The 12,440-nt window shown below is 36.3% G+C and overlaps 1 protein-coding gene across 1 annotated transcript; it reads left to right on the forward strand.

Annotated features, from left to right (window-relative positions):
* The first annotated feature begins 222 nt into the window (after nt 1–222).
* Nucleotides 223–9,250, forward strand: LOC100944136 (baculoviral IAP repeat-containing protein 2-like). Its single transcript, XM_012809682.1, has 2 exons — nt 223–311; nt 8,464–9,250. The coding sequence occupies exons 1-2, from the start codon at nt 223–225 to the stop codon at nt 9,248–9,250; spliced, it is 876 nt and encodes a 291-aa protein (XP_012665136.1).
* The last annotated feature ends 3,190 nt before the right edge of the window (nt 9,251–12,440 follow it).

A 12,440-nucleotide genomic window follows, 5' to 3' on the forward strand; every position in this document is an offset into this window, starting at 1 on the left:
CTCGGTGGAGAGAGCTCAGAAATGGCTCTGAATTGCCCCATTCTCTTGACCAGAAAATCCAAATGCAGTTCATTCCAAACAACTTTTAAGGGTGGTTTAGAAGAGCTGGATGTAGAAAATGATCTTGGATGGGCATCAAGTTCAAATTCTCAATGAGCACAAAAAGGAAAGTAGCATCAGGGAACGTTGTGACCAGCATGATCTATAACACTTGCTGGGTAGATGGCAAAGTGCCTGGTAAAGTTGTTGTCGAATGATGATGAACCTAGAGATACAACTGCCAAAGCAGGAGTGAAGACAGTTTTTGGAAGGTGATGAACATTTAATTCGTATATAGGGCATTTTCAGTCATGTAGTAAGTTATCAATAGAAGTGACTGTGGTCTTTTACCTCATAACCTAAATCAAAAAATACCTGATATCTGATAACCTTAAATATCTACGTAACTGTTACGCAATGTGAAAATTAAAAATAGAGTGTAGTTCCTTGCACTGAATCATTCAATAAGTGTCTTTTGACTGATCCCTGGAATGAATGCAAGAGAAGAATGAATTAATGAATGAACTCTACTATGATTTAAATGTATCTCACAAGCTTCAGGAGTTGGGGAGAAACTTAATCCCTAAAGGCATTATCCCCAGAGTGGGTTAGTTACTTGGTTACTGCAGGGACAGGTTTCTGATGTGTCCAGTCCCCCCTTCATTGTCTCTCCCCCTCTCTTTTGCTCTTTCTTGCCTTTCCATCTCCCAACAATGGACGGCCCCTTGACCTTTTTTTTTTTCCTTAGGCCCCTTGATCTTGTACTTTCAAGCCTCCAGAACTGTGAACCAAATAAATATCTGTTCAGTGTACATTACCCCATCCCAGGTATCCTGCTATAACAATACAAAATAGCTAAGACATACAATTCATTGTCCTGTAAGCAAAAGCAAACAAATGAACTTTATCTCGTTTCTTTTAGTGCTGAGTTTAAACTATGACTCCGGCGTTCTGTAACCGCCAAAAGGAGTTGTAAGCACACAATTTCATTAATTTATAAGTCTTTATTTTTCCATACATATATATATATATATATATAATATTCTTGATGTGTAATGATAAAAATAAGATTTTGTGTGTGATGATACTTTCACAATTTTTTCTTTTTTTTTGAGACAAACTCTTATTATGTTGCCCTCGGTAGAGTACCATGGTCTCACAGCTCACAGCAACCTCAAACTCTTGGGCTTGGCTCAGTGCCTGTGGCTCAAGTGGCTAAGGCGCCAGCCACATACACCTAAGGTGGTGGGTTCGAATCCAGCCAGGGCCCACCAAACAACAATGACGGCTGCAACCAAAAAATAGCCGGGCGTTGTGGTGGGTGCCTATGGTCTCAGCTACTTGGGAGGCTGAGACAGTAGACTCACTTGAGCCCAGGAGTTGGAGGTTGCTGTGAGCTGTGAGGCCACGGCACTCTACCCAGGGTGACAGCTTGAGGCTCTGTCTAAAAAAAAAAAAAAAAAAAAAAAAACTCTTGGGCTTAAGCATTTCTCTTGCCTCAGCCTCCTAAGTGGCTGGGAATACAGGGGTCCACCACAATGCCCGACTATTTTTTTGTTGTAGTTGTCATTGTGGTTTTTAGCAAGCCGAGGCCGTGTTTGAACCCCCCAGTCCCAGTGTATGTGGCCAGTGGACTAACCACTGAACACAGGAGCTGAGCCCTTCTCACAGATGTTTATAGAAGTTCCTCCCTGAACTCTCTAACTTAACCTTTTATCTTTCTCTCTGGGGAACCATTCTTCAATCTAAAAGATCTACTTCTTTGAGAGAAACAATTACATTTAACCAAAGACAAGGCCTAAAGTTATTACTATGTATATCATAGTAATATATCATAGTATGATATACTATGTATATCATCTAGCACTGACACTTAGAAAATCAAAGTAAATAGATTTATAAACATTATTGCCATTTTGCACTGTATGAAACTTGCAATTTGGTCAAGGTCCACATTGAATTCCTGTCCTTGTATTCAAATCTTACTTGTATTTTCTCCTAGACTTCTTTAAAAGCTACTTTGTATAAAAATTCTATTACTATGAGTCAGTCTACCTTTATACCTCACTATAACCCCCAAATTGCTTTTAGATAGGTAAAGAGAGGTAGCATCCTAGATAAATAAAAGAAATAATAGCATTGTGTCATATGATTTGTTACTCCACTGCAGAATTATATCTTATAACTTGAGAAAAAAGCTTCAAATGAGTTACCAAGGTCATAACATTATGGTGATAAACTTTTGACACAATGCACTGCATTTTTGCTTTATTTTTATAATGAAATATTCCTTTTTGTGACAATGAAGTATTAACTTGTATCTCCTATGTTTTTAAAAATCATTACTGTATATATATGTTGAGGAGCATGCCTGCATCAAGAATATGTACTACTCTTTTCACAACTGGATTTTATGCTTAAACATCTTGAAAAATGATTAAACTTTTGAACATGCAGGTTTTTCTGCCCTAAGAAGTTTAAAAACACCACTAATAAAATAAAAATTTATTGAAATACTAGTGATGGACAGCTTTCTATGTTTCCAAAGATAAACATATATTACACATATAAAATAGTTCCACAAATGATCTTAGCACTGCCATTATGAAAATATCAATGTAGGTTAGGTTAAAATACTTTAATAGTATGTTTAAATTTAATATGTTCATTTGAAGTTATAAATAAATATGTATCCATCTATATGGCAAGCATCAATTCTGTAGATGTGCCTATGGGAGAATTGGAGCTTGTTTTCTTGAAACTTCTTGATATTTAAAATTGTAGTCCTTTCCTCAAAGTCAAATCTCCTTATGTTTCAAAATAGACATTTTAAGGTATTATCTCTCACAAACTGATGAAACAGGACAAATGCAATATGTCCAGGTATTGGTATTTGCTTAAGATGAAATTTATATGATTATGACATGATTATTCCCAAGAATATCCAAATGTTGGATAAGAATTGATCATTTCTAGTTTATATCTATTGTCTCAAATTTGATGATTATTTCAGTGATAAATGCCCGCTATTTATGTGATGGTCAATTTTTAGGACAAAAGTGTATAGCAACAGTTTTAGTTTTTGTTTTCTCAGTCATCAGGTAAATCATCAGGGAAAAGGGAGATACAGGATTTCTGAGATCACCAAGGTTGAGATGAAAACTGATTACTAGAAAGAAGGGAGGATGTGCTTTTAATTAGGATAAGACTTAAGACTACCCCCTAAAATAAATGGCACTGGGTACACGATGGCAGAACAGCTCCACACTAATAGGAATTCCCCGTCTCATTCAACTCAGTCTTCATTGCCAGCTACAGGGAATTTTTAAGGACAAGCCCCAAGATAGTGATTAAGAAATTGCGTACAATAGTGTGTAGAAAGAAGTCTGCAGAAACCTGTGTGCACAGGGTGTGTGTAAGGGTTGTTGACATATGGAGAGTTACTTGTTAATCTCCTTGTATGGTTCCTGAGAAATTTCTCGATTAACCAAATTTGCTGATGCAAAGGGCACTCTTCACTTTTTTAAACTGTGACAGTAGCTGGCAGCAGGCTACAAAGGACCAACGCAGTAATCACCAGCTCACTCTATGAAAGCCAAAAGGAAAACCTCTTTAGATGAAGCCCTGAGGGGTTTCTTGTCTCAGAACTGCTAAGATTTTGCAGTTAGAATGATTTTAGAGAAATTTACAAGGAAAACTTCATTATGAATCTCTCCTACCCTACATCCCCTGAGAAACTTACCACTGTTTGTCAACTGCAACAGAAGGCATAATGCTTTTTTATTAATAGGGTTCTTTTTTTTCCCAAAGGGATTGTTGTAAAATACCATGATTAATTGAAGATTTCTTTTTACTTCTGATTTGCCTGATTGACACAAGTAACCCTTGTTAATTTCCCCAGATGCCCAAAGCAGCAGTGGCAAAAGAACACAAGACGATGTATTATTTATTCTGCTATTCAGTGGTCATTTCATCCTCATCACAAGTATTAATTTAATGAGGTCACATTACCAGGCTTCCCGCCAACTCTGACATGGGGCATGTTGATAGATTAAGCACATTTACTCAAATTCACTTGCAGGTGCTAAAAACTTCCTGTGAGTTATGCTATGCAAAATATGTTTCTATTACCGGTTGCATTAGAAAATAATGAAACAATGATGCCAAAAAGTTAGAAAATTTTACCAAATGTCTCATATCTTTAGCTCATTGCTATTTAAAATAATTTGTCCAATTAAATGGCAGATTTAAAGTTTAATGGGCTTGGGAAGTTTTTGCTATACGTATTTGTTGAGGAAGCATAATATATTTTGTGGATATTCCTTATAGATCTTAGCCTTCTAACTCAAATACAAGACCATGGTGTGCCACTTCGTCAGTAATATTTTAAATGTTGTAAGATCTACGAAAATCTTACTGATCTTTACTTAAAGATGATTTAATCCATGGCTTAAATTCTAGACTCTTCCCCTACTTACTTGGACTTGCATTTTCAGTTAATATTTAAGTATGTGTATATTAGAAATGTAATATTTAAGAAAATGTAATTATAGATAGTCTATTAAAGATAGTCTAAGGTGAATTTTGGAAGACTAAAATTTTTGTAATATTGTTTTCTTACCTTCAACTGTAGACTCCAAAATACTTGTTTCAAACCCTTGAGATCATTACCAATAAACTAATATTCTCCAAAAGTATAGTATTATGCTAATTATAAAGATCTTGGATTTTGAAGAAACTGGAATTATCTTCCCTAATTTTTTCAGACTAATATGAGGGTACAAATTTTTAGGTTACATTGTTTTCATTTCTAAGGTAAAATTCGGGTTATAATTGAGCTCTTCACTCAGGGGAAGTGCTGAACACCCTCACACTGTACACTCGAGGTGAGATCTCACCAATCACCCTCCCTCCTCTCTCCTACCCCTTGTAGACTATACCTGTGTTTTTCTTTAGTGTGGGTGTATAACTGCTTATATATTGGTTCCATATTAGTATTGAGCACATTGGATCCTTGTTTCCTTTCTTGAGATACTTTACTAGAAAGAGTATGTTTCAACTCCATCTTGGTAAACATAAACATGTAAAGTCTCCATTTTTCTTATGGCTGAACAGTACTCCATGGCACACATATACCACAGTTTATTAATCCATTCATGGGCTGATGGGCATTTGGGCTGCTTCCATGTCTTGGCAGTTGTAAACTGAGTTGGAATAAACATTCTAGCATAAATGTCCTTGTGATAAAATGATTTTTCCCCTGCATTTTAGGTACAGTATTTTTTTTTTTTTTTTTTTTTTTTGCAGTTTTTGGCCAAGGCCAGGTTTGAACCCACCACCTCTGGATATGGAGCTGGCACCCTACTCCTTTGAGCCACAGACATCGCCCTAGATACAGTATTTTTAATTACATCTATCCTCCATAAAATTCTCAGCATTAACTTTCTAAAATATAGATCCAATCATATTGCTCTGCTCTTATGAAGTATTAATTGTTTTCACTCATAAAGAAAGACTAATTCTTCCCAAGGTGTAACTTTTTAAAAATCCTAATGATATTGTCTGTACAGTGTCATTTACTATCCTAGCCGGTCTCTGGTTTTATTTCCCTGAACCAACCTGAAAAAAGCCAGTTCATTTATAACCTCCTCTTTATGAGACATCCCACAACCTGTGTCTCTGTCATGCTGAAAAGAACCTTGAATGTCACACAGTGCTAAGTGACAACACTGCATGGTGATTATTTGCCAGCAGGCCAGGACTGACCATGATTTCCTCCAGGACACGCAGAACTTTCATTCACAGTGCCCAGGATAGTGCCTGGCACAGAGGGATGTATAGATAACTGAATCCAATGAGGATTACCTAAAAATGTTACATCCGAAGATATGTGATAGGAAATTTAGTGAAAGTTGTGACAGGACCATCTATATTAAACAGAATAAAGAAGCTTATTAATATGAAAGTTAGCAGCTAGCTGCTGCGTCATCCCCTATCACAGGAAATATGGCCCTGGGCTTCCTTGAAAAGTCCAGATGACAATCTAGGCTGTCAAAAGACATTCAAGAGGGATACTGGCCAGGGATCTGGACCCATGAGCTACACCAGGAAATTCACAGAGGCCCAAGAGCTCAAAGCCCATGATAAAGGCTTATTCTGCCCCATGTGGGTGAGCTCTCTTGGGGAGCTAAGTTAAACCTAACCATGTCCTCACTTCATATGCATGCTTGCTTCACCAGAATTCCTGTACCAGAAAGGGTAGAAACGGAATCCTAAATTATAATAAAGGTACAAGTGCTGGCTGAAAAATCATAAGAGCTAAAATGTGATGAATGTCCTTTAAGTGCCAGACGCTGTTAGACTATCTTAATGCTCAGAAGAGCCATTCAAAGGATATCCTGTCTTCTTCTCTGCTTCATATGAAAACACTGAATATATATTTAAAATCCGTGTAGGTGAAATTAGGTGATATTTTTCTTTCAGATGTACATAGTCTGCTTTCTTGTGAGTCTCACAGCCATGCTGCCCCATATTTTAGTGGGGTTTCGGCTTCCTATAAATGTTCCCCAATTATTTATAGGTGTCTCCAAGGAAAATCTCTCCCGGCTCACAAACCAGTCTGCATGCCATGGTCCCCTAGTGTTTGCGTCCCTTCCTTCCCTCCTTACGACTCATCCACGAGCCCCACTGGTGCTACCGCACGTGAGGTGTATTGTTTCTAGATACTTAACAACATTGAGTTCCCAGAGCACGGGAGATACTGGGTCCTGCACCTCAGGAGGAAGGGAAAGATAGACTCCTTCTGTGGGCTCGGGGGCCATGTCTTCCCCCTCCATTTACGTTCATGGGCTCTCTATACCTTCTGACCCCGCGAGGGTAGAAACTGAAGGAGGAATTGGAGATAAGCAGACACGACATGGGCGCGATCTCAGGAACCGGCTTCTTCCCTGGGCTCCAGCCTTGTCCCTGACGTCCCACGATTCCCACCCCTCCTGTCTGTCTGGGCTTAGCACCTGCAGTGCTTCCCTTCTTTTTTCTCTCACCTCTATAATTCCTTCCATTTTACGATTCATCTCTATCCTTTTTTGATGATCTAAGCCCCAGCTTGTACTTCTTCCATAATCCTCTCTCTGGTTAGCTCAAGCCTGAAGAAAGAAAGAGATTTTGGGAAGTGAGGTAACTATTTCCAAATGGACTTGGAACACAGCCCACTAATCCTGAAGGATTATTTTTGTGGCATTATCATTGAACTCCAATGAACTGAAGTTTTCTATTAAGTTTAAAAATATATACTTAATAATGGACAAGTTTTCTGTAATATTAACTCTTATTTACAAGTAATTTCTTCTACTGTTTCTTTTTACTATATAGACTTGATATGAAGTTCTAAATGATTACAAATTTTCATTTTTCTCTTTATGTGTATATAGAAAAAAAAAACTAAGCAGCTTCCTACTAGAAAATTACGCTTTGCAAATATATCTGCTAAAATTGCATACTTGGAAAAAACATTAACGTGTAACTTTGACATATTATTAATGAAAATGTCACTGATATACTTGGCTTATTTTGGTTGAGGTTTAGTGCAATTATTTGCTAAGGAATCAGGGTTATCTACTTATAAAGATCACTGGGAAAAATAATGGTAATAAACACAATATAGAGTACTTACTATATGCCAGAGACTGTTCTAAGTGATTTCCATTTATTATTGCTTTTAGTCCAGATCCAACAGTTTTACAAAGTAGAAACTAATACTATTCTCATTCTACAGGAAATGCAATAAAAAAAGACGCCAAGACATTTCAATGACTTGTCCAAAGTCTCAAAATATGCAAATAATCTGGTGAGAAGTTGAAATCAGGTCCTATCATCGTTGCCTCCCTAGAAGAACTTGCATGAATGCTTGTATTTGTTTTGATAGAGATTCAATTTATGTCTATTTACAATATTTTAAGTAGCATTTCATTTAATACTAAAATCAGTATGTTCATGAAATATCTTACTATGCTCAATGCTCAAAGATAATTTTATAACTTGAGCAATTTAGAATAAGAGCCCACACACATTTTAATAACTAAAGTATGGTAGTTTATTTGTACTTATTTTTTATGTCTTGAATGGATTGAAACATTATTAAGTTGAATAAGGTTATAGAGGCTGATTAAATTTTACTACTGTTCTATTATTAGTCATATACATAACTCCGTCATCTCGGTAAATAAAAGAATATACACATTTGTATTTGTGAGCAGCCAGTGCATTAAATGGCCTTGAAAAATCATGCGGCCATTTGGAAATCTTCTATGCCGTAAGCTTCCGGCTGATGAATAAAGCCCTTCCTCTTATAACTATGGTGTTTGGGTGCTCTTTCTCTCCGTTGGGCCTTGTCTTCCTGCAACAATACAACAGTAATTAATCAAGTCTCGGTCGCAATGATGATGTCAAATGCTTTTGTTGTGATGGTGGCTTCAGGGGTTGGGAATTTGGAGATGATTCATGGGAAGAACATGCCAAGTGGTTTCCAAGGTGCGAGTTCTTGATACACATGAATGGGCAAGGGCTTGTTGATGAGATTGAAGGTCAATATCCTCATCTTCTTGAAGAGCTATTGTCAATTTCAGAAACTCCTGGAGGTGAAAATGCTGATCCACCAATTGTTCATTTTGGATCTGGAGAAAGTACTTTAGAAGATGCAGTCATGATGAATACACCTGTGGTGAAATCTGTGTTGGAAATGGGCTTTAGTAGAAGCCTGGTAAGACAGACAGTTCAGAGCAAAATCCTAACTACTGGAGAGAACTACAAAACAGTCAATGATGTTGTATCAGCTCTTCTGAATGCTGAAGATGAAAAAAGAGAAGAGGAAAAAGGAAGACAAGCTGAAGAAATGGCTTCAGTGAAAGAACATGCTGCAGCCAACATCTTCAAAAAGTGTCTAAAAGAAATCAATTCTACATTATATAAGGACTTATTTGTGGATAAGAATATGAAGTATATTCCAACAGAAGATGTTTCAGGTCTGTCACTGGAAGAACAGTTGAGGAGGTTACAAGAAGAAAGAACTTGTAAAGTGTGTATGGACAAAGAGGTTTCCATTGTATTTATTCCTTGTGGTCATCTGGCAGTGTGCCAGGAATGTGCCCCTTCTCTAAGAAAATGCCCCATTGGCAGGGGTATAATCAAGGGTACTGTTCGTACATTTCTCTAATAAAAGAAAAATAGGCTGTATCTTAACCTGTGTATTTGCAAGAGAGGATTTATGTTTGATGAGCTATGTAAGTGTATATTGTTATCTGTCACTTTAGGCGTTACTGGATTTGGTATTCTTTCCGAAAGCTTTGAGTACCACTGCCACAATATAGTATAGAATAAAAGAACTGGAAACGTAAACTCTGGAGTTCAGTTACTATGCCAAATTCTTTTTGGTGTTTTTCTCATACGTTATAAAATAAGGATTTTTCTCTTCCTAGTAAATAAGTTCCCCTATTCTCTCTTAGTTTGTGAGAAACATCGTAATAAAGTACTTTAAAAAGATTATATCATAAAAAAAAAAAAGAGGAGCTGAGAGCAAGATATGTCCGAAGAAGTACTAAAACCAACACATCACTAATGTATCATTGAATTTTCGCAGTATTATTAGCACACATTTTAAGGAAAAAGTTACCTCAACATCAGAGCTGGCTCAGGATTTGGGAGCATACTGGAAATGAATCATTTGACACTGGTATTCTTTAAGTACTCCCTCTACATATGATTAAAGGCTGAACACAAGTTGGGGGTGAGGGTTGGCTAGAAAAAGTGCTACATCATTCATCGCTGATGGTCACTACAGCCACCCTGGAGGCACCCCCCTTGGGAAGCTGTGCACTGAAGGCCAGTGCCTAGTCCACCTGTCAAAGCAACTTTGGAACCGGTTTTTGGGAATGACCATCAGAGCTGTCGTCAGATTAGCTATGACAATAGCTGATAACTCATCCTATAAAAAGTGCTACACACTTCACTGCTGAATATCACTGCAGCCACCAGATGGCCAAGGTGAGTACTTTGAAGGTGACCAGAGTGATATTTAGCAGTGATGTATGTAGCCCTTTTTATAGGACAAGTTCACAATCTTAATTGTCTGATGTTGTATGTCAATCCTACTCAAAAAACTAAGTTAATTGATTCATCTTCATCAAAATCTAGGTTAGCTAATATCCATTATTTTTCTTTTTTTCTTTATTGTTGGGGCTTTGTTGAGGGTACAAAGAGCCAGGTTATATTGATTGCATTTGTTAGGTGAAGTACCTCTTATAATTGTGTCCCACCTTCAAAAGTCTCCATGGATGTTAGCTCCCACCTATGTGGCAAATCAAAGCTGTTTCTTAAAAATCTATACATATACAACTTTAAAAAAAAATTTTTTTTCCCACTGGAAGAATTAGAGCTGTCTTGGGTCACACATTAAATACACAAACACTAAGTCAAACGATTAGCACAAAGAAAATATTCCTGCATATTTTTTTGAATACCCAACACCATAGATAAGCAAAAAAGTCCTCACAAAATCAGCATGTGGCTTGCCAGCCACATGTTTGGCACCTCTGAGACAGATGATTTATCCATCACCTCAAAACTCAGGAACATTTCCTACAGATCCTAACCTGGATGATTTGGGGCTTAATCACAGTATATCTCTGAATTGCTTAATATTAAAACCCATAAATGGTTACCCATTGCTCTGAAAATGAAATTATATTCTTTCACCATAACCTCCAAGTCTCTGAATGATCATACCTCTGCTTGTTTCATAAGAATCTTCTTAGATCACTCTTAGAGTAAATGGCCATTTACTCTTTCAAATACTTTTTTCTTTTTTATCAATAAAATGGAGAAAATAATGCCATTTTTAAAAATTTCTTTCAAAAAAGGATATCAGGTATCTGTTAAAATTCATGATATTATGTACTATGTTAGAAATGTATAAATGAGTATAAAGATAAAACACAATCCAGAAAGAAGTAATATGGAAGTAAAATCGGAAGTTTCTAAGTTAAGTAGCTACTTAAATAAAAACAAATTTATTCATAATCTTATTGTAATTTTAACTTTTAAAATAACTCCTAAATTTAAGAAGATAAATAAAAATGCTTGTCCCATAATACTCAAAGTTTTGGGGGAGTAAGGTAAGAAATATTGAATAAAATAATTAATGTGAAAGAACCACAGAGACAATAAATATGCATTCATTATTAGTAGTATTATATACTACTAGTCTTCTCCATCAATTGTAGTTATTTAAATTATTTATCATATGTTAGTATATAATTTTATTTTTCTTATAGTCCCCTTTTCATATTCAACTATCTTGACTCCCTAAGGAGATTCCGAAAAGCAGATCTTTCTTCTTTTTTTTTCCCTCCCTGCCCATCTTTTTTCTAGTACGTTTATTTCCCCTGGAACAATCCTGTCCTAACCATGTGGTAGATAACATCAGAGAGCTAGCTACCAATGCATTCAGACCTCAAGATAGCCTAAAATTATAGAATGGGCTTTGTAAATTTTAAGATAGGGAAGATAGAATCTAGAGAGAATCCCCTATGATAAATTTTCAGAATTGAATTATTTTCTGGTTTAATGAGATAAATACAATTGTCTAAGTCCTAGGCTCACATGTGTCTGTAGACGTACCTTGCAGATACAAAGACATGTGTTTTGTACAATTGTACCCTATTTCATGACTCAAAGGAGGCTAACATCAACAATATGAGAACAAATATTGAAACATATGTCTATGGTTTTTTTTTTATATAAACACCACATACTTAAGCTAAGTCATCAGAAGTATAGGAAATGAAGAAAAATCTATCTTAAAGTACCCCAGCATAAAAATGTGGTCTTACTGTATCTACAAATAATGGAGGTAAGAGTAATGGCCAAAGACTTAGCTTTGGAATATACTTTTGTATAAGTTAACACTTTTAAAATAAATTTTTTTATTTCAAAATACTATGGGATACAAGTATTCTTGTGTGGATAAATTGCATAGTTTTGAAGTCAGGGCTTTTAGTGCACCCATCACCAGAACAATGTACATTGTAGCAGATAGGTAAATTTCTCACCCTCCCCTATTCTTAGGTTCCAATGTCCTTTACACAACTTTATGATCACATGTACCCATTATTTGTCCCATATTTATTAGTGAAAACATGTGGTTTTATTTATCCATTTCCTGAAAAACTTCATTTATGATAATAGTCTCCAGTTCCATCTCATGTCATTATACATTTGTTAAAACCCCATAGACTGTGTAAGGTCAAGAGTATGAACCCTAAGGAAAACAATGGACTTTGATTGATATTGATGTGCTATTGTAAGTTCATGGATTTTAATACATGTACCTCTCTGGTGGGGGGGGG

The sequence above is a fragment of the Otolemur garnettii genome, unplaced genomic scaffold (assembly GCF_000181295.1).
Source record: "Otolemur garnettii isolate 467f Iridium unplaced genomic scaffold, OtoGar3 scaffold00004, whole genome shotgun sequence".
Classification (NCBI taxonomy): domain Eukaryota; kingdom Metazoa; phylum Chordata; class Mammalia; order Primates; family Galagidae; genus Otolemur; species Otolemur garnettii.